The sequence below is a fragment of the Culex quinquefasciatus genome, chromosome 2, assembly GCF_015732765.1.
Source record: "Culex quinquefasciatus strain JHB chromosome 2, VPISU_Cqui_1.0_pri_paternal, whole genome shotgun sequence".
NCBI lineage: Eukaryota > Metazoa > Arthropoda > Insecta > Diptera > Culicidae > Culex > Culex quinquefasciatus.
Window position 1 is genome coordinate 159426010 of NC_051862.1, and position 22405 is coordinate 159448414.

The window sequence follows — 22405 nt, forward strand, 5'->3', positions numbered from 1 at the left end:
TTTCCAAGCTTTCCAAAAACAATATTTAAAAAAATTATATGAATATTGAAATAACAAGCCATAGTTTCAACATTTGCATGGAAAAAGTGTTTTAAAATGCATTTTACACTAGTTCAGTTGTTTTGCTATCATTTGTTTTCGAAAAATGCAAGATTTGACGAATACTAAAATTTAAGCGAAGAAAAAAACATCTTGCGATAATAAACATCGACAATTTTCAACAATTGAAAAGATTTTTAAATCAACCCAAACATGCTTAAAAATGATTGTAAACACAGGGGAATGCATTTTAAATTTAATTCAGCTGATTGAACTTCAATTTCCATTGAAATTTTGATGTTTTTTGAAAAAATATTTTTTTTGCCCTCTGATTTTTCGGGCCAACTTTGAAGGGGGGGGGGAGAGACAAAAACTTTAAATAAAAAACTTTAAATAAATAATGTACCAGCCTTATGGTCAAAAATAATGTGTTAAAAGTTTTATCTTTAAGTATAGGAAACTTAAAAAAAAACATTTTATAACATTGAAAATCGGAACGATAGTTAACGAGCTCTAGTCGGTTGAAACAGACTTATTGGAAAAATCATAGATATTTTCATTGTACTCAATTTCAATATTTAAAATACTATATTTCTGATTAAAAAAATAAAAAATAAAAATTATTATTATTATTTTTGAACAAATTAAAAATATATTCAGAAATAGACATACATTAACAGTATTTAGACATCAATATCAATATTTTACTATTTTATGTTTGACATGTTCAACATTTTTAATTATGTGGAATTAGTTTTATATCTAACTTGTTATAAATGAAACTTTAATTTCTAAAGCACGTTTTTTTAATTTTAATTTAATTGTGATTTAGGAAGGCTTCATTTGCACTAATGTTTTGAATGATGCAAAATCTGGTACCAAAGCTATTTATTTTTTAAAAAAGTTATATTTTTCTGAAAAAAAACATCGAACAAAAATTTTAAAAAACTATTTTAGATGTATGAACATGTTTGCAATCGCAAATTACTACCCATTTTTTATGTTCAATTTCTTACAATTCAAAAATACATCATGAAGGAAAAGCAACCCCGTAAAAAATAATTACCAGCAATTTTTTTATTGACTGACTCAAGTTGCTAAAATACAGTCTCTTTAAGCTATAATATTGAGATTTTGAATTTTCTCAGTGTCACCCAGCATGCCTGCATTTTTCACTTCGCGATAACTCGGAAATAATAAGTTCAATTTTCAATCTGTAAAATAATTTTTTTGTGCAATCTGCTTTTTTCTTTACAAATAGTTTCGTTATTTAAGAAACAAGAGTAACTTTTTGAAAAGTCTAAAACAGTTTTTTTTATCTAATTTTAAAATGTTGTGCTAGATACTCAAATTTGTAAAAAAAAATCACTTTAAAATGCCTATAGCTTGATAATTGCACTTTGTCAAAAAATGTGAAAAGTCATTTTAAATTTCAAATTTTATTTTGAAATCAAAAATATTTTTTCAAATATTTCAAAACAAAACACCGAAAATCTAATTTCTTCAATTTTTTTTTAATTAGTATGAAATGTTCAAAGCTACACTAAAACTGCTTGTTTTGAAATGTTATAGAGCCCGTTTTGGCATTTTCATTCAGTTTTCAACACGCTTTTTCTTTCATCAGAAGCAATTTAGCACCATACATTATTCTGAAATGCTTGATAGTACAATTGGAATTCAAACCTTGTTGCATCGGTTTACATTGTTTTGAAAATTGAAAGTTAAAAAAGTCAAAATTCAAAGAAGATTATGTATGATAAGGGAAAAATCAATTTAATGACCAAAGTCAAAGTGTAGATTGTCAATCGATCATTATTTTATTTCGCAGTGCCGAGCAGACTTGCGTTGATTGCCGAATAATCGTTGCCGTTCTTGATGGATACATTCTGATGAAAAATTCCAAGAGAATCACTACCACCATCTGTGAAAAAAAAACCGTGGAGCTGGAAATCCTTCAGTTCCAAAAAAAGATGTTTTGTTGCCCTTGTCAAATGCTCTTCCACAGAATCAAGTTGGAAAGAATCTCAATCAAAGCTTTCGCCATAATTGTTCAAAGGCCCAACGGGTTAATTTGAGCATTCTTCATCCACAAGCGAAAAACAAACCCCAGAAGGTATGTTGTCATAACATTTTCAATCTAAGCGTTGGCAATAACCTTGCTCAAATGAAATTCCAATTATATCGCTATTTAATTACAAAAGGGTGGAACATTTTAGCTTTCTCGTCTAAACACAGGCAATTATGTGCTAATTTGGAAAGGTTAATCATGGGTTCTTTTTCAAAGCTACCACATGTCACCACCCCAATCATCACTACAGCTGTTTCAAGGATAATGCTCGTTTTCAAACTCTTCAAAATCGACTTTAAACATTTCCTCCATCAAATAGTCACTTTGGCTTGCAAAAACTTTTCTAAGCTCTCTCTCGATTTTTCAACACAATACCGTTCGCCATTTGAATCGTTTTTATTTCTCTACAAAGATCAGCCAAATTTTCCCAACTGCAAATGGCAAGAAAGCAAACCAGAAAGTGAGCAAATCTTAAAGGCGATAAATCCTTTCTGCACACACACACACACACACACACACACACACACACACACACACACACACACACACACAACTGCACCAAGTCAAACTAGAAGAAAACAATACACACACAGACCAGAAAAAAATGACTCCAATGCAACGTTTGCAGTGAGTTTGCCCACCCCCTCCCTCACCCCTTCTCAAGCGATACAAGTTCGAAAGAAAAGTCTATTTTTCTTGTGTTTGTGTGTTTGTCGTCTTGTGCATGCGGGAAATACCAAATATGCACATGACATGCAGCACATTAACGATAGTTTTTCTACTTGCCTCTGTGTGTGTGTGTGTTTGTTTGCTTCCTGATGACCTTTTCCGGATGAGACACGAGCAGACAAACGAACGAAGCAACTACGGGCTTCCCGGATATCCGGGAACAGACAGAGACAACACGACGTCAACTTCGCAAACAGAGAGAGAAAGCGAAAACAAAACTTTTTGGGAACGTTTACGACAGTTTTTCCCGGAGTCATGTGTGGTTAGGGTGTTGTTTGAAAATTAGGTTTTGTTGGGAAAATTATTTGTGGAAAATAGGCTAGTATTTATAAATAGAAACATTTTTTTTAATCGAAGCATAAATTGATTTCACAAAACAACAATATTTTGAAAAATTAACAGCTGTGAACCACCCTACCCCTAAAAAACGGGCTGCTGCAGCTGATGGAAGGGTGAAAAGTTTTTCCACTTTTTGTGCATCTGAAGCATACAAGGGGGGGAAACACCGATGCAACAACTCTGTCACACGCAAGCATCCCCACACAGTGCACTGCACTGCTCGCACTGCTAAACATTTCCGAGGGTAGAGGAAAAACTTTTCCATTCCGGACACTTTTCTCACCGGTTTCCGGAGGTTTTTTATCAGAAGGGAGTGAGCAAAAATGAATTGAGGTGATAACGAGTGCCAGAGTAAACTGGATAAGGAGGAGGAAGTTTTTTGAGAAATTTTAAAAACTTTACTGCGGAAAATATTCCCGTAACTTGGGCGCCCTGAATGTGAATGCAAATTTTGAATGCATTAGGAAAGCAAACGAACTTATGATTTTTTGATGTTAATACTTGGCAAAAAAAAATCGTCAAAGTTAACTACAAGAAAATGAATACTAAGTCATTAAGAATTCCAAATAACCATAAATTTTTAACAAATGAATATTGTTTCAAGGCCATCCGTTTAAAAAATGCGTTTATTGACTTATTCCATTAGACACTAATAAAATTCGCTCCTTCACTTTTCTGCTTTGGAAAGGTAATCCATGATTAAAAGTAAAAGTAAGTAAGGTTTAAACAAATAATTTAAGTAATAATAGGAATTAGAATCGATAAGGCCTGTACAGATTTCTAATTAAAAGCCCAGGCCGACTGCGTAAAGTTAACCGCAAATATGGTTCGTTTATGTGAAGACAGAATCTAGTAGGCTTTGAAAAATAAATAATGAAATATTTTTAAGATCCACAAACATAGGCAGCATTATTGTGTAATATTTCAAAATTTCATCGGCAAAGTTTATCAAGTAACGAGAAAATCAAGGAGTATATTTGGTCCAAGGGTGTCTATAATTCCCTCTTCCTTTACATTCTAAAGATGTGAATACTATTATATTAATTTCATAAAAAATGGCCTTTATATATCTCAAAACAACGAATTGATGAACGGGTGCCACGATATCTCTAGATTAAATGAATCAAATTGTTTGAAATTGGGGGTGAAGGCTCATATCCCATGTGCATGACAAGGCCGGTATTTGAAATTTCGTTTTTTTTTTTTTTTTTGAGAAAACATTCGCATTGACGATTTTTAATATGAAAAACATTACAATATTTATATCTATAAAAAAAAACTTTTTGCAAATCTGTCTTCGTCATGCACACGGGACCAGTTCAACGAGTCTTCAACAAATTTTCAAACCGATTTGGTCAACTTAGTGTTGAGTACTTTTTCTCTGACTTAAGAAGACATTTTGCATCATTAGTTTGTCGAAATCTCCATACAATTTTGGCAAGAAATAATTTTCTGATCGATTTGGTGTCTTCGGCAATGACTTGGTATTGCTAAGGACATCTCAGGATACAAATACATAGTTATCACTCTAAAAATAAAACCCATTTTTAAATTCTACTCTTCACACACAAAAAAATGAATTGCGCAAAACGAATATTTTTGTAAAATTCCCATTTCTGGATGTAATATACTTAATTTATAGGCTTAGTGATTTTTCACGTTCAAAACTTGCAAATTTCACGGGGACCTTAATTTCAAAACATCAAATTTCACCGAAATTTCGCGGAATGTGAACAATATTAAATTAACTATGAAAATTTTATGTTAAACATACAGAAACTTCTTTTAATGCTTTATAATAAATAATTTCTCAAATAACAAAAAAAAATCATAACTTAATTTGACGGTGACACAAAAAAAACTTTTACTGGTTTCAAAAAAATCCACCTGGTTTATGGATGAGCTTTATATAAATTTTGAAACCAAAATGTTGGGCATGCGTATTGTCATTTATTGAGCGTCTTTTTAATGTTCGACTAATATAGCTAGACAATTTTCGCTGATTCGCTCCTATTTTATCTTTTTACATTTTATTGAATTTAATATCAAAGCCATAATTAGCAAAACAATCTAACAATTAAAAGATTTTGCCACATTTTGTCTAGTAAAAATATTTTAAAGTTTTCATCTCATTTTTCAAAAACTAAATTAAAAATCAATAGGCAAAAATAATTTAATCTGTAACGAAATCTTCAAAAATTTATTCAAAATCAGAACAGAAAAAAATATTTTTCATCTTTCAACCATCAACCCAAATAAACAAATATCGTGAAAAATGAACAGAACTCTGAAAAAATCAGAACTTTTTTAAAGGTGTCTTAAAAGATGACAAGAAACTATTTATTTATTCTGGAATAAACAAAGCTTGAATCTTTTTATTTCTTTTTAAAATTATATTTTTCAAATTTCAAACTTAATAATAGTTAAATTGTTATAATGGCGAAGGAAAATATTGCTAAATTGAGATATTTTCCTAAGAAAAGTTTGTAAACTATTTTTAGAAAATAAAAAAATAGCAATCTACTTTCTCAATATTATTTTTACTCTTATGGAATTCAATTTTTCAATCAATTTTATTTGCTTTTCTGGGTATATCATTGAACGGAGAAAAAGGAAAAGACGGATATTTTCGCCAAATGTAACATTTACATGAATGTTTGCTTTTAATTGTTTTCTAAAAATAAATCAATACAATTAAAAAAAAATCTGTACAATCTTTGAAAAAACTATCACAATGTACATGTTCAGTCAATTTTAACATGTTTTGGTAGAAAAAGACAAAATTTATAAAATATAAATTCCGAAAATATTTTTTTTAATTGATTTTTGTTAACATTATTTCAGTATTCGCAGCATTCACTGCTTTGTAAATGTTGTATCAATTTCATGTTGTTTTGTTAACAATTGTTATCACGCTTTTCAATTGAACTCTAATAAATTTACTGAACAAGTTTTTATGAATGAAATATTTCTTATGTTGTTATTGTAAAGATTGATTTAAGAAAAAAATGATCGATTACACGCAAATCTTCAAATTTAATCCTGTTCGCGAAATCGTGATAATTCACTAACCCTAATAATTAAGATGAAAAAGGCAATCTTTTCAGCTATAGCACAAGTTAGTTAAAATTCATTTGACAGTGCTGCCAATTTTTCGAAAAAAAAATGAAGCGGAAAAAAAATGAAAAAAACGACTTAACTTTTCGAAAATTATTACTTCTTCAAATGATATAATAACAGTTTTCATTAAAAAAGGTTACCAAAAATATAATAGTTTATTTCTATTCGCTAATATAGTAATTTTTGTTGCCCAACAAACAGTGTTGCAAAAGAGTGATAGAAAAGCTATCAATAGATTATTTCTGCACCAAAAATATCCGAGAGTATAGCGGCCGTCACTATAGCTTGTGAGATCTCTTCTTGTGTCTAGTGATTCCCAGTGATGTCATTCTCTCTCTATCACTTCTTTCCTTTTCCTCGACTATGCGCTCTCACCGCTGAGTCTCTCAATCTCTCTGAAAACTGCAATGAGAGAACGCGAGATGGCGATAAGGAGCCGACCACGCATGACGTCCCGTTAAACTGCGTTTGCAAAATTGGTTTTGTGGCGGCTTTTGTGGTTAAACGCTGTTGTGGTAGGATGATCGTGGAAGCGAGAATGAGATAGAAAAGGAAAATGTCAATCGCGAGTGGGTAAACACGAAAACGTTTTCGGCTATGTTCGGCACTGAGAGTTTCAATGAGGAGAGAAGAGCAGTTGTATTTGAGGCATGAATATTCAGGCGGGATCATTGTAGTTGCTGAGAGCTGATATTTTGATATTTTAACAACCCTGCCAACAAATAAACATGAATGCTTCAGAAATAAATATTATCTGAAATAAACCCTAATATGAAATTTACAGACGAGATAATTAGTTAAATATATAGAGTTTTTTTCAAGTTCCTATAAATATATTAAACACAATAGATTATAGGAGCTAAAAAAAAACTTTAGATGTGAACAGTGAATGAATTAAATCAAGTAAAGTTCTTTCAATTTTTTTTTTGTAAATTTTCAATACATTGGTGCTAAAAAGTTAGGAAAATGTATACATCCACTTGAATTCCGAGAATTTCCGGGATGTATACAAATTTCCCGGGAAAGAGGAATTTTTTATATTTCCCGAAAAAGGGGAAATATTTCGGGAAATCCCGGGAATTCCCAAGGTGGGAAATTGGACGTTCTATTTTAGATGTAAAATCAAATTTGAAAAGTATTTTGGGTTCGTTAAAAAATACATCCATCAATAGGGGGAGGCCGGTCTAGTGTTTGAGCCAGCTCATTTTAAAGATATATTCAAAAAGTGCATGCCGTTATTGTTAATTCCTCCCATCGAACCATCCAGGACCGAGCCCGGCTCCATCAAATTTATAAGAACGACACACGGCAGAAACATTTTTCAATCGTAAAATTAGCTGTACAATACAATTCTACAAACGGTGAACCAATTATCCTGAATCAATCTTCATCGACTTATGGTTTCCGATGCATTACAGTTTGAAAATTGACATTTCTAATAAATCCAAGAAATGCTTCTTTCAATTAAATTTAAGTTTTTACAAACATTAAATTTTCCAGCAAAAGATCCGCACCCTGTTAATCCAGCACAATCAAGCTCCGCTGTGTGGGAGCGTACAAAACCGTATAGGCAAAGGAAAAACTTTCACCATCGGTGCCCGGGTTTTCCGAAAGCATCCGGAATGACTTCAGCAGCATTCGAAGCGGGACCATTTCTTCAACGGTACAACACATCTCACTATCTGGCTGCATTAGAGTGCAGCGTGCAATATCGTCAGTCAGTGCAGAACAGTGTATCAGCGGGCAAACTTAGAGGAGAAAGCGGTGAAGGTTGTGGGCGGAAACTTTTCCCTGCTGCGGAAAACACAAGCCAGGGCGCATTTTTTCCCTCTTTCATGCTGCTAACAGAGCGCTCAGAAGAAAATCCGGAAGGAAATAGAGGAAAAATAATAACAGTCAAATGCAAGACGTTTATGCTGTTTTCTCTTTCGAGCCAGCAGCAGCAGCTGCCCGAAACGAAGACTGTGTGAAAACTTCCTGTTCAGCGTCCAAATATTTTCGTTTCTTGCTCGGGACCAGGACCGGAAGTGACTGAATGACGTCCGACGACGACGATGGGGGCACAAAGTGACATTAGATAAAATAGAGAATAATTGAAATTATATTTTATGCCTTTTTGCACCCGGTTTACCTTTTTTTCTATTTTGGAGCTCGGAAAAGGGACGCGAAAGGAAAAATATACACGTGCCACCGAGAGAAGAAGGGAAAAATGTACAACGTTTTATGCTTCACCGGGTTAATTTAATATCGAGCTTCTAATGGACTTTTTCGATGCTCTGTCTGGCTCTTCCCTGGGGGAAGATGGCAGTGTCCATTTTGGGAGTTTCTCCTCCGTTGGGAGAACGAAGGGCAGAGTTTTGGGACGTTGGTGGACCAGCAAATGGATCGTAATGGGATCAAATTAGGGAACAATTTTCTTGAAGAGATGCAACGAAATATATTTGATTATTATCAGTTGAGGGGAAAAAAAAGAAATTTATCTTGAAGAGACATAATAGTTCTTCATACAAATAAGTTCAAATCATTATAAGAGCAATTCTCTACCAAAACCGGAAATGGATTTTATTTGTATTTTTTTATTTGGCTCAAACTTTGTGGGGGCCTTCCCTATGACCAAATAAGCTATTTTGCATCATTGGTTCACCCATACAAGTCTCCATACAATTTTGGCTGCTGTCCATACAAAATATGTAAATATTCAAACAGCTGTAACTTTTGAGTGAATTTTCTGATCAAGTTGGTGTCTTCGGCAAAGTTGTAGGTTTTTTTTCACTATAACTCAATTTCCCAAAATACGTATTTTTTGATTTTCGAGATTTTTTGACATGTTTTAGGGGACAAAAATCCGCAACTTTTGAGCCATAGAGAAACATGGTCAAAAAATCTGCTACGAGTTATGAATTTTTGAAAAAATAGTGGTTTTTGGAAAAAATCGAAGTTTCATGCAAAAAAAAAATGACAATATTTTACAATGCAAAATAGAATTTGCAATCGAAAAGAACTTTACAGATTTTTTGATAAAGGGCTCCATTTTCAAGATATAGCCACCGAAAGTTTGATTTTTTATGACCATGACCGATCTCATCGAAATAGTAGTTTATGCAACAAGTTGCAAAAAGAGGATTTTTTCAGCACGAGTCGTACATTTATCCAACGAGGTTCACCGAGTTGGATAAATACGACGAGTGCTGAAAAAATCAAGTTTTGCAACGAGTTCCATACAACATTTTTTGCAATTCCGAAAAACATCCATTGAGTGAAATTTTAAGTCAAATTTACATGTATTTTGTCAATAAATCGTTCAAATCAAAAAATTTTTTGAAAAGTGATACTTTTCAAAACAAGTGCTGAAAAGTTCAACTTTTCAGCACCCATTTCAGTGCTGAAAAGTAGAACTTTTCAGCATTTATTTTGAAAAGTGTTACTATTTGATTCTGTTATTTTTGGTACAGAAAAGTAGGCTGTTTCGTCGTACAAGAATGACAGGAAAAGGAAGTATTTTCACGACGGAATTGCAAAAAAAATATTTTGAAATTTTTTAAATCAAGACTAGCATTGTAAATGGGCGTAATATTCAATGTTTGGCCCTTTTAAAATGCTAGTCTTGATTTAAAAAATTTCAAAATATTTTTTTCGATGAGATCGGAAAATTTTACGAATGTTTCATGTTTTAACATTGAAAATCGGACCAATAGTTGCTGAGATATCGTCATTAGAAAATGGTGGGTTGTTTTGGTGAGATTTAGAAAATTTCAACTTTCGTGTTTCTTTTTCTTAAAGCGGCTCTATCTCTGCAACCCGAGGTCCAATCTTCAATGTCTTTTAGACAATTTTATAGCAAATTTTCTGAACTTTTCAAAAAAAATTTTTTTTTAAAATGGTCACTCATGGTCACTATTTTTAAAAATTGAAAAACTGCAAATATTTCGCTCAAATCAAACTTTCGGTGGCTATATCTTGAAAACGGAGCCCTTTATCAAAAAATCTGTAAAGTTCTTTTCGATTCCAAATTCAATTTTGCATTAAAAAAAAATGTCAAATTTGCTTTTTGCATGAAACTTCGATTTTTTTCCAAAAATCACTATTTTTAAAAAATTCATAACTTGGCAGCAGAATTTTTGACCATGTTTCTCTATAGCTCAAAAGTTGCGGATTTTTGTCCCCTAAAACATATCAAAAAATCTCGAAAATAAAAAAATACGTATTTTTGGAAATTGAGTTAAAAAAAAAAAATACGTATTTTTGGAAATTGAGTTTTAGTGAAAAAAAAGTTGATTAAAAAATCTCCAATTTTTTTCCGTGTACCTATTTTTTCTCAATAGTCCTCAACAATACCTACAACTTTGCCCAAGACACCAAATTGATCAGAAAATTCACTCAAAAGTTACAGCTGTTTGAATATTTACATACCATTTTTGTATGGACAGCTGCCAAAATTGTATGGAGACTTGTATGGGTGAACCAATGACACAAAATAGCTTATTTGGTCTTAGGGAAGGCCCCCACAAAGTTTGAGTCAAATCAAAAAATACAAAAAATAAAAATGGTCAAAATCGACCGATTTCGTAGAGAGTTGCTCATAAGTTTTAATTGACGATTTCTCGGAATTGGTTTAATTTTCAATGTTGCAAATCGTCGCCGTCGTGCTAACTTGTCGTACGTGTATTTTGGGCCAAATTGAGTTAAGAACGCCATTTTGTGCAGCTCACAATGCCTCACCTTTTGACCTTCACAGATCCCCAAAATTCGATTTCAATCCTAAGATATTCAATGAAAACCAAAAAAGCTCCGAAAATTTTTGTCACTTTTCATATACTTTCAGTTTCAATCTTGTCGTGCTATCTTGTCACTCCCTGAAAATTGATGTAAGTGCGACAAAGGGCAAAGGGATTTCAGGTCAGGATGCGTTTGACGCACGTACAAGTTAGACTACCGTAAATATTTGTAATTATAACTCGGGACTCCAGCAACCAACTTCAACCGAACTTCAGGACAATGCACAGAATGGTCAGCCAAACAAAATGTGTTTGTTATTGTTTACATTGTGTGCTTTCGTTTTTGTTTATTCAAGGTCAAACATTAAAACGCGTTTTTCTCGGAACGTCGAAATGGCGGGTGCGACAAGATAGCACGACGACGTCGAAATGAAACTTTTGTAAAATTTCCTGTTTTTACCAGAAAAATAATTTTAAAATAGTCATGTTCCGAGTATCTTTTTCCGGTGACTTCAATTTCCTCAATATGAAAGAAAACGAAAAAAAAAAAGAATTAAACTGATTAAAACTTTATTTTTTTTTTTTCATTTCCAGGAGGAAAGCCTCAACAACACCACCCGGTCCGAGCTGAGCTTCGTGCCGAACACGGAGGACGACGGCAAGTCGATCACCTGCCGGGCCGAGAACCCAAATGTCACCGGACTGTTCCTGGAGACGTCGTGGAAAATCGAAGTCGTGTGTAAGTACATCCACAAAAATGGCGGACAAAAAAGTATAAAATTGAAAACAGAATTGAATTTCTGAAGCCGGGAAATAAAATATTATTCGCTGTGAAAAAAAGAAACATAAAAATGTCACAAGTCGGGACAGCTGCCACACCATGAGCTCATAAAATGTCACCTCTACCTTTTGGGCTAAGCGTTCCGTCTCGATAAACACACCCACCGCCCCACCAACGTCCACAAGTGGAACCAATGTTCCAATTCCAGGCAAAAAAAAATGGAGAACCACCAGACCCCATAACCATTAGCGGAACGCAAACGACGACGACGTCACCGGAAGAAATTAATTAAACTCAAATTCGAACACCCCGCCAAACTGCCGTAAAAACTAACTGCTCTAATAACGGAAATTTGCCGCGCGGAACAGACAAGAGACTTTTTTTTTTCGTTATTGCCACGACTTAATTGCGCGGCTTCCGATTCGGTACATTTGATAAAAGTTTATCTTTGGCCCGCCGGTGGAAAATGGCGCGGAAAAGCTCTCGCGCGCGCGGCACTCACACATGTAGAAGGGGTTAAGGGTGAAAATTGGCTTCTAAGCTTGCACGTGTTTGACTGTGGGTGTGTGTGTGTGTGCGCGCGCTAATGACCTGAAGTGAGGACTTTTATCGAATGTGCTCCTAACTGCGAAGGACAATTTGGCTTTGTGGTGACGGTGGCGATGATGTCACAAAAGTTAGATTCTGTGGGGTTAAGGGGGCACTTTTACTCGATCTGGGTTTAATTTGATATTTAGTATTGCTCTCTTTAAGCCTTTAAAAAAAAGTATGTTGCAAACAATAAATTTGAGAAAAGTCACACACAATTGAAATGGTTTAGTATATAATCAACCATGGAAGTGGTTGTTTTCTTTTTACAAAATAATTGCATTTACGGACTCAATCTTTCCCTGTTCCTGAAGGGAACACCCGTGAAGAGTATCGGGGCCGGCACTCACAAAGCGGATTCAGTGAGAGATTATTAATCACCTTTACATATCAAGCTCCGAAGATTGTCTTCCTAAGGTGTCTTGATAAGGTCCAGTTTGTGACGATACACTACTTTCCCTTTACTAAGCAATCGATTCCAGAAGGGAAAGGATCACCAGTTGTGTTGGTCCGAGCCGGGATTTGAACTCCGATCTACCGCTTACGAGGCAGAAGCGTTAACACTGTTCTACGTGGCTCGGTCTACGGACTCAATACTGAAACAATTTGATTTTAAAAATACTTCAGCTATTTTAAATATTACTATAGAAAAAATCCAACTAAATTTTGGAACATACTGATAATTCATCTAATTGCACTGACAAGTTTTTGGGAATTTAGCGAAAAAGTCTAAGCGATTTAATGCCCTTATAAAAAAAATTAATTATCTGCAGGGATAGTCAGATTCCAAAAACTCTTTGAGTTTTGAATCAAGCCATGATTGCTATACTATAAAAGTATTAAAAAAAATATAAACGTTTAAAATTTAATTTCGTGTTTCTTTCAAATTTTAGCCTAAAAGTGTGCAAATCAAATGTATTATGTCAAATTACCTTTAGCAAGGTTTCTTTAAATGTTTCATTTTAAAAGTTATAATTTAATGATTGTTTAACTAAGTTTATTAACACTGTACTAAATTTATATAAATTTGAGTATAAGTTAATAAAAAAATACAAGTTTGATTTTCTATTAATTAGAAAAAAAAATCAACAAAAAATATCATTTCTTGCCACCAAACATCACTATGCTACAAAGTGAAAAAAATTAAATTTAGAAAAAAATCTGAGAATTTTGTTCTGAAAGTTATAGGAGCTGCTCTGTGTAAAATTGTCAAAAAAACTTCGATAAAGCAATTTGTTTTTCGATTTAAATTCATTTTCATTGAGGATAACTTTTCACTATTTAAATAAGCTTATTTACTTTATATGTCATAATTTTTTAACTTTCAAAAAATAGTTGAAAACTACTTCTTGAGGTAATTCAAACACTTCTTTACCAAGCCCATGCGTTGGTATTTAAATCGTATTTTTAATTTTGCTGTAAAATCTTGATTCTATCAATGTCACCCCGGCTATCAATATCATCCCAGTTTACGTTTACCACAGTATTTTGGAGGAGTTCTTTAGAATTCATTTTTTAACATTTAAAATTTCTATGAGGTTTTACTGAATAAAAAAAAACAAAAGCAGTAATTAATTATATTTTTTTATCAAATAAAACTGTTAGTTTTGCATTCTTCAATATTACTTTTCCAGGTAATTTAAAATTTCCCATTTCTGTTGTTACTTAATGGGAAACACAAAAACTATAAATTAAATTTGTACTAATCATTTTAATTTTTTTGTTCGAATTTGCTAATTATATCAATAGCTTAAAAAGTGCCTAAATGAATTGTTAAGAAGATATTTATAATCTTATACAATTTGTTTTTTGTATTTTGAATCAAGTTCAAGGTAAATTTATTAACATAAAATTGTCTCGGTTCTGATTTCCAAAACATTGCACACTTCCACATAGTTTTGAAGCCAGCCTCTTTGTTTCAAGATCCGTTTATATAGTATTAAATTTGTGCATACAATTATTCGTTAATAATTTAAAAAAGAATTCAAGAAAAAATAAAGTTTGCATTTCTTTTAGCATTCCATTTGCTTCAAATATGCTTTAAACATAGATTTTTGATATTGATGTTAGGATGACCTGTGTTATACCTTCATTATAAATAGATTTTATTTCAAAAGGCAACATTGCATAATCATATTTCAAAAATCACTAAGTTCTTTTGAACTTTTATTATTGTAAAACACGTAATTATTTGAAATTTAAAGAAAACTTGAGAAAAGATGCAATAATTACAAAAATTAACAATTAAATGTCAATTCATTTCAAAAATGCAATATTTATTTTACAAATATCCTCAAATCCAACGATATCTTATTTGAAAAACTTCATGTTTCCTTCATTCAAGATGAACTTTCGTTTTTCTTCAAGATTTTGTTTAAATTAATTAGGTAAGTAAATTATTCCATGACACAAGAATTCAGAAGGGGAAAAAATCACCAGTTGTGTTGATCCGAGCCGGAATTTGAACCCTTTCCGAAAATTTTACACTTCAATGGTTCAAATGTGACCAATATACTCAAAATATAAATGCATTCAATGAAACACCTTAAATTCACCGATGTCAACTTTTGATTTTTGCCTTCCTCACCTCAATGAGGAAAGGCTATAAAATCACTCAAAAAATGAACTTCTTTATTTGACCTCGTAGACCCACCTTCACGTATACCTATCGACTCAGAATCAAATACTGAACAAATGTCTGTGCGTGTGTCTGGATGTGAGTCCGTGCACCGAAAAATATGCACACGATTATCTCCGGACTGGCTGAACCAATTTAGTCCGTTTTGGTCTCATTCGATCCGTCTTGGGGTCCCACAAGACCCTAGTTAATATTATGATGTTTAGAAAAGTACTTCAAAAGTCATGCTAAAAAAACGGTTTTAGCTAATCTCTGGAAGATTGTAAAAAGGGTGGTTTTTGTAAGAAACCCCGTCATGCTATATATTGTTAGAAAGGTATTTGAAAGACCTTTCCAACGCGTCAAAAAGATTGAAGATCTGACAACCCCATAAAAAAATATGAGCACTTAAGTGTTATTTATACACTTTTTTGAGGCCGGATCTCAAATATTTTGATGAAAAAGTTGTCCGGATCTATTATGCGACCCATCGTTGGATAGGTAATCAAAAGACTTTTCAAACGAGCCCATAAGATTGAAGATCTGACAACCCTATCAAAAGTTATAAGTACTTTAGTGTCTTCAATACACTTTTTTTAGGCCTGATTTCAGATATTTTGATAAAAATAAGTGTTATTTATACGCTGTGTAGTGTATTCACTTTATGAATGTGAGGAAGGTACCAACCACCTAAAGGTTAAGTAACGTTTTTTATAGCGTTTTGAAAAGAAAAAGCGCACGATTTTTTATAAATTCAAATGGAAAGTAAAACTATTTACAGTTTGTGGACATAAATTTAATTAATTTAAAAAAACGGTTTAAAAACACATAAAAAACGAAAACAGATTCAAAATCCAAATGAAAAAATATATTGAAAATTTGTTAAAAAAAAAATGTGTTTGCAGCAAAAAATTATCCCTGAAAGTTCTTTACGATTTCAAAGTGACATATTTTGCTGGTTGATTTGGCGTGGAAACCATCGATAAATATAAAAAAAAATCAAAGTGAAAATAAATTGGGCATTAATGGTTAGTTTAAATTACAAATTTATTGATTATAAGAATACCTTTTCAGAAAGCTTACTATAAAGAAGGTTAAATTAAATAGTATTTCATATCATGTTTATTGAAGAACAGACATAATTGACTAATTTTGTCCAAGATATAGTCATCCACAAAACAACCTAATTTTACACAAAATTTCTGCTCATCATCAATTGCTCACCCAGAAATCTTTTCTGCACAGTGCATCATCTCATGGAAAAACTTCACTTCACCACCAACCGTCAGTTTACCCCCAATCCTTCTCAAGCTACTTTCCTCAAAACCACCCCACCCCTTTCAAGTCAAGACGACGTGCTTTCTTTCAATTACGCTCGTAAAACTTAATACTCCCAACTTTAAACAATAAAACTGAATTAAAAGATGCACTGACATGTTTATAATCTTTCGCCTCATCTCGAGATCCTCTCCAGACGGGGGAATAAGAGCTTCCACGTGCAGTACCAGTAGCGGGTAATACAGCAATACAGAGTCAGTTCCAGTTCCAGCCGAGCAGTGTGCAGCTGCACGAAATAATTGGGTTTCACCATTCGGGGGGTTTGTGTGCAGTTTGCGAATAAAGGGGGAAAAACTGGGCTGGCACACACTTCCTTCCTGACTTGGCCTCCGGGATAAGCCAGAATCACCATCAACTGGTAGAAGCGAAACTGAACAGAGAGAAAAAAACGAATCCTGTCCAGATCTGCAAGAGAAGAAACGGGGGAAAAAACCAGCCCGTTTGTATGCATGTGGTGCCAAAGTGCATATTACATAGTTGCGCCCGTAGTCATCCCATCGTCCCGGACTTCAGACTATCCAGGGGAAAGAATACGAGCTAGACCGGAGGACTTGCCGGGCTGGCTGACTGGCAACAATCGTTTCCAATGTGGGGAGAACGCTTATTCATTCATATACCTTCGACTTCACCAGAACCACCCCGCAAGTAGACCCCGGATCATGTGATTGAACCCCGCAGTGAAGTGAAGAGGGGTGCCAAATTTACAGGATCCATCCTTCTGTACCAGCAGCGCCATGAACTCCATCGGATCGAATGGAAGAGTCTAGCTTATTGCCATCCTGGCCGTACTGGGGCAGTACGTGCAGACAATCTGTGTGAAGTGTTACACGCTTTCCCAGTGAACACGGTTTGTTCCGGGTAGCTCGCCCGGAAGGTGGTGGCCTCCGTCTGTTTGACTGTGGCTAGTCAAGGAAGGTAGCACGGAGAAGTATTGGTTTGATTTTTTCAAGTAATTTTAATATAAACCTTTTTTTAATGGTATTTATTTTCCCCTAACCCTTAAACTTTTGAGCCATAGAGAAGTATGGACAAAATTTTGCCGCCGAGTTCAGATCTTTAGAAAAAAATTGTGTTTCTTTGGAAAAAATATCAATTTCCGTATTTTTTTACTTATTGTTTTATGTCAAATCAAGTTTGGTTTGTCCATGTGCACAGTTTTCAAGATATAACCACTTAAGTATTATTTCAATCAACAAATTTCAGTTTTTGGATTTTTTTAAAATTGTGTCCATGAAAAGTTCAGAAAATTTCCAATAAAATTGCCTAAGAGTCATTGAAGATTGAACCTCTGGTAGTAAAAAATAATGTAAATTTGGAAGCTGTAATTTTGGAAGGTTGAATATAACCTCTTTTATGATGTAATTTTACCACAATTTAGGCTGAAAAAGTGGCATTACACCAGAAAAGTGGTAAAATTACACATTTCCAGAGGTAAAATTACACCTTTTTTCTGACATAAAAGATGTACCCTTCCCAGATGTAATATTACCATGATTTTTTTTTTCTGTGTAGCTGAAACAAATCCGTTTGTTTTAATTTTAGGGAGACAACAAATCTCAACACTCGAGCCGAGCTATGATTTTTTTAAATGCTTTTTCAAAGTTTATGTCGCCTCCACCCCCCCACGAAAACACGACGGACGACGAAACAAAGAGAAACGCAAAAAGTAACTTTTTAAAAACTTTTTTTCGTAAAATCGCGATAACTCGTGATGTTTATAAGCAAACCCCTTATGTCTATATATCAAATTTTTTGTAATTGTCTGCTCTACAACTTTGTAGAACATTGTTACACTCTAAAAAATAACCCTGCAAAGTTAGAAAAAACACGAAATTTTAAAATGAAAAATTTTGTTCTAAATGAAAAAATGACCCTTCTAGGTCAATGTAGATTCGAAAAGTACATTAAAGTTCCCATAAAATGACATGTTCCAAAATTTTTTACAGTCAAGTAAAGGAAAATGAGAGAAATTTTAAAAACTTTTGTAGTGTTTTTTCAATGAAAAATGCGTTTTTTAGGAATTCTGAGTACGCCATCAAATCGGGCGTCTAATTTTACATAAAAGTTCCTTTGACACCAAATTTCGATCTCATCACCGTTTCAGGCTGCAAATGATTGAAAAACACCTCTTTTTTCGCATGTTCAAAAATGGAAGGGGTCGTACAGCCCCTCCGTCACGAGATATCAAAAAACGGACCTCGGATTCGTGATCAGGGACAAAAGTTACCCCTTAGAACAAAGTTTCACGCAAATCGAAGAGGGATCGGGGCAACTTTTCCCGATTTCGTGTGAGTTGGTAGAGAATTACCCATATACTGCCCATGTTCGCATAAATGTCCCATGTGCAAAAACAGCATGCTGAGAAAAACGCATTTGAAGTTTGTCCCATACATAAGGCTACGTGTTAAGTTTTCGCGAAAAAACTGGATTTCGTCCTGATTTCTACAACAAAGTACTGGATGTTATAAGCTTTTCTGAAAGGGCACACGATTTTGAACCAAACTGCATCAATAACTCAAAAGTGATGAAAATGCATATGGGACATTTATACGATCAGGGGCAGTATATTATATCAAAATGGCCAAAAAGGGACTTTTGTCCTTACTATACAAAAGCTCTTCTTTACTTTATTTTTGTAAACACATAAAGTTGACCCTACACAGAAAAAAAAAATCATGGTAATGTTACAACATCTGGAAGGGGTACATCTTTTATGTCAGAAAAAAGAAGTAATTTTACCTCTGGAAATGTGTAATTTTACCACTTTTCTGGTGTAATGTCACTTTTTAGTCATTTATCATAAAAGTGGTCATATTCAACCTTCCAAAATTACACCTTCCAAATTCACATTATTTTTTACTGTGTAATACAAGTAGAAACCCCGAATATGAGCTTTTTAGGTACGTACATTTGCCCTGTTCTACACAGTAAAAAAAGTGTAAATTTGGAAGGTGTAATTTTGGAAGGTTGAATATGACCACTTTTATGATGTACACAGAAAAAAAATGTGTAAATTTGGAAGGTGTAATTTTGGAAAGTTGAATAATACCTCTTTTATGATGTAATTTTACCTCAATTTAGACTGAAAAAGTGACATTACAACAGAATAGTGGTAAAACTACACATTTTCAGAGGTAAAATTACACATTTTTTCTGACATAAAAGATGTACCCCTTCCCAGATGTAATTTTACCATGATTTTTTTTTCTGTGTAGTTTTACCTTAATTTAGTCTGAAAAGGTGACATTACACTAGAAAAGTGTTATAATTACACATTTTAAGAGGTAAAATTACACATTTTTTCTGACATAAAAGATGTACCCTTCCCAGATGTAATATTACCATGTTTTTTTACTGTGTACTCTACGTAAATGTTCAAAAATCTTTATCTTCTGAAGGAATTTTATGATCGATTTGGTGTTTGGAAAGTTGTAGGTATAAATGAGAACTATTATGAAAAAATAGGTACACGATGAAAAGTTTTTGCCAATTTTCTAATTAACTTTTTTCAACATTTTTTAGTTATTTTGTTTCATGTTTATTTCAAGACTAATATTTCAAAAGGGACAAACATTCAATAATACCATTTGAAATATTAAACTTTATTCCAAAATTCTCTAAAAAAATAATTGTTCCATTTTTAACAATCAAAACAGGACCGTTATTTGCTGATTTATTGGCATTAGAAAATGGGGGGGGGGCTGTTTAGAGGAGACTTTAAAAACTTCTAATTTTCCTGTTTGTTTTTCTTTTATCTGCTGTATCTCAGCAACTAGAGATCCTTCAATAGTTCACAGTAAAAAATCATGCCAATATTAAATCTGGGAGGGGGTACATCTTTTATGTCGAACAAAATGTTTAATTTTACATCTGTAAATGTGTAATGTTATCACTTTTCTGATGTAATGTCATTTTTTCAGTCTAAATTGATGTAAAATTTCATCATAAAAGAGATTATATTCAACCTTTCAAAATTGCACCTGCCTAATTTACACAATTTTTAACTGTGTTCTCAAAAGAAATTTAGGCCATTTTCTAAACATTTCGAAAAAACAGCTGCCAAAATTGTATGGAGCCTTGTATGGGTGAACCAAAGACACAAGATGGCTTCTTTGATCATAGGGAAGGCCCTCAAATGTTTGATCCAAATAAAAAATACAAAAATAAAAACGATTTCGTAAAAAATAAGACCCAAAAAAACCTTCTTGAACACCTACAGAGCAAAAAATAATGGAGTTAAAAGTAGGTTACAGAAAAATCGTCTAAATTTGAGAAAAACTACACAGAAAAAAATAATATAAATTTGGAAGCTTTAATTTTGGAAGGTTGAATATTACCTCTTTTATGATGTAATTTTACCTCAATTTGGACTGAAAAAGTGACATTACAACAGAAAAGTGGTAAAATTACACATTTCCAGAGGTAAAATTACACCTTTTTTCTGACATAAAAGATGTACCCCTTCCCAGATGTAATATTACCATGATTTTTTTTTTTCTGTGTACCATTGGCCAAAAGGTTATTTCCACAGGCTTGTTGTAACTTTTAATCTATGAGAGTGTGAGAGATGGAGGCTGTTGCAAACAGATATCATAGATTTAAAATATCTCCAGGATACAAATTTTGAATTGCTTCAAAAGACCTTTCAAATACAGCAAAGAGAATATAATTTCATCAAGGTTTACGAAAATGCGAGCAATTTTTGATTTTTAATGTTATTTGAGCTTGACTCACTTCCCATTGTCGTAAAAGAAAAGTCGAGATTGTTGCTTACTCGTGATGGATACAAGCAAACTCCGTATGAACATACTTTTTTGTTATTGTAAGCTACTGCCCAGCAAAAATACAAAAAGAAACACGAAATTTTAAAATTAAATGAATAAAAAATGACTCTTCTGGGTTATTGCAGATTTGAAAAATTGATTGAATTTCTCTTATTATGATATGTTCTATATTTTTCAATAGTTGAGGAACGGAAAATAAAAAAGGTGCCCCGTAGGACTCAACCATGTCAATTATTTTTGCTGGATGATATATTAGAATGATGCCTTGAAGTTTTGCATCATTTCCGGCATTGTTCTGTGCTTTGGTTTTTGTTCTATTGACCAAAACCCCAAATAGGAGGGCCGAGGTACCCCAACGGAATCCGGAATATCTCCGGTAAAAGTGGACCATATTTGTCCCTCATCTGACAGTTCAAAATATAGACAAATCTGGATCTTTTGCAACCGGAAGCATCCAATTTGGTCAATTCTACCAAAAATTATGAGATTTTCAAGAAAAAAAAATAGGGGTCAAATGACTACCCGAGCGTTTGAGTGTTAAAAAATACAAGATAAACACTTCTGAAGAGGGTTTTTTGGGAAACGGAGTACAATACTTGATGGCAATGAGGAATCCATGAATTTAAACAACTTATTAGTCTTGTTTGAATTTGAATTGTATAAAAATTCAAAGAGCCATGTCTAAATAGTACCCACACATAAAGCGAGGTTATCTCTTTGTTCAAATTAAACCAAAATTTTAGTCAGAACACAATTGAACTATTCTACGCTGCAATCGACATTCATATTAGCAACATTTTCGTCAGAAACTATTTCCAGCTAATTTCCAAAGAACTGGCAATTCAATACAACAAAGCTCTATTATCCTCGGGTATTGTTCATTGTCTGGTTTAACACAACATTTGTTTCACTTGTCCTAATTAGGCCCTCGCAGGCAAATCCTTTCAATGTACACAAATTATGTATACAAATCTCTTCTTTCAAAACCTCCATTCAACTTTCAGTGTTTCCAAGAATCGCCCCCAAGCTCCCATTCACACGCGCCGGTCAAGCCAACAAGCAAGTTCGATTTTGCCTGCCCCGTCGGTATTCCGAGAAGAATCGCTGACTGGGTTGAAAAATGTATCTTCCAAACTGGATCCGATAAATGCCACCCCAGGAACTCGTCTCCCACCCACATTCATAACAGCTGATAATGCTTTGCTTGCCAACGTTTGCACACTTACGTACAATAGCTGTTTCTGGAACATGTCCCAGGACAGGATTGTGCAAAAAAGGGCAAAATTT

The 22405-nt window shown here is 33.5% G+C and overlaps 1 protein-coding gene across 1 annotated transcript in view; it reads left to right on the top strand.

Annotated features, from left to right (window-relative positions):
• LOC6036051 overlaps positions 1 to 22405 on the top strand; it is a 747764-nt gene that overhangs the window by 653187 nt on the left and 72172 nt on the right. The window contains exon 9 of the mRNA XM_038257515.1: positions 11605 to 11749. Coding sequence (XP_038113443.1) covers positions 11605 to 11749 — 145 coding nt within the window. The remainder of the gene's footprint in view (positions 1 to 11604; positions 11750 to 22405) is intronic.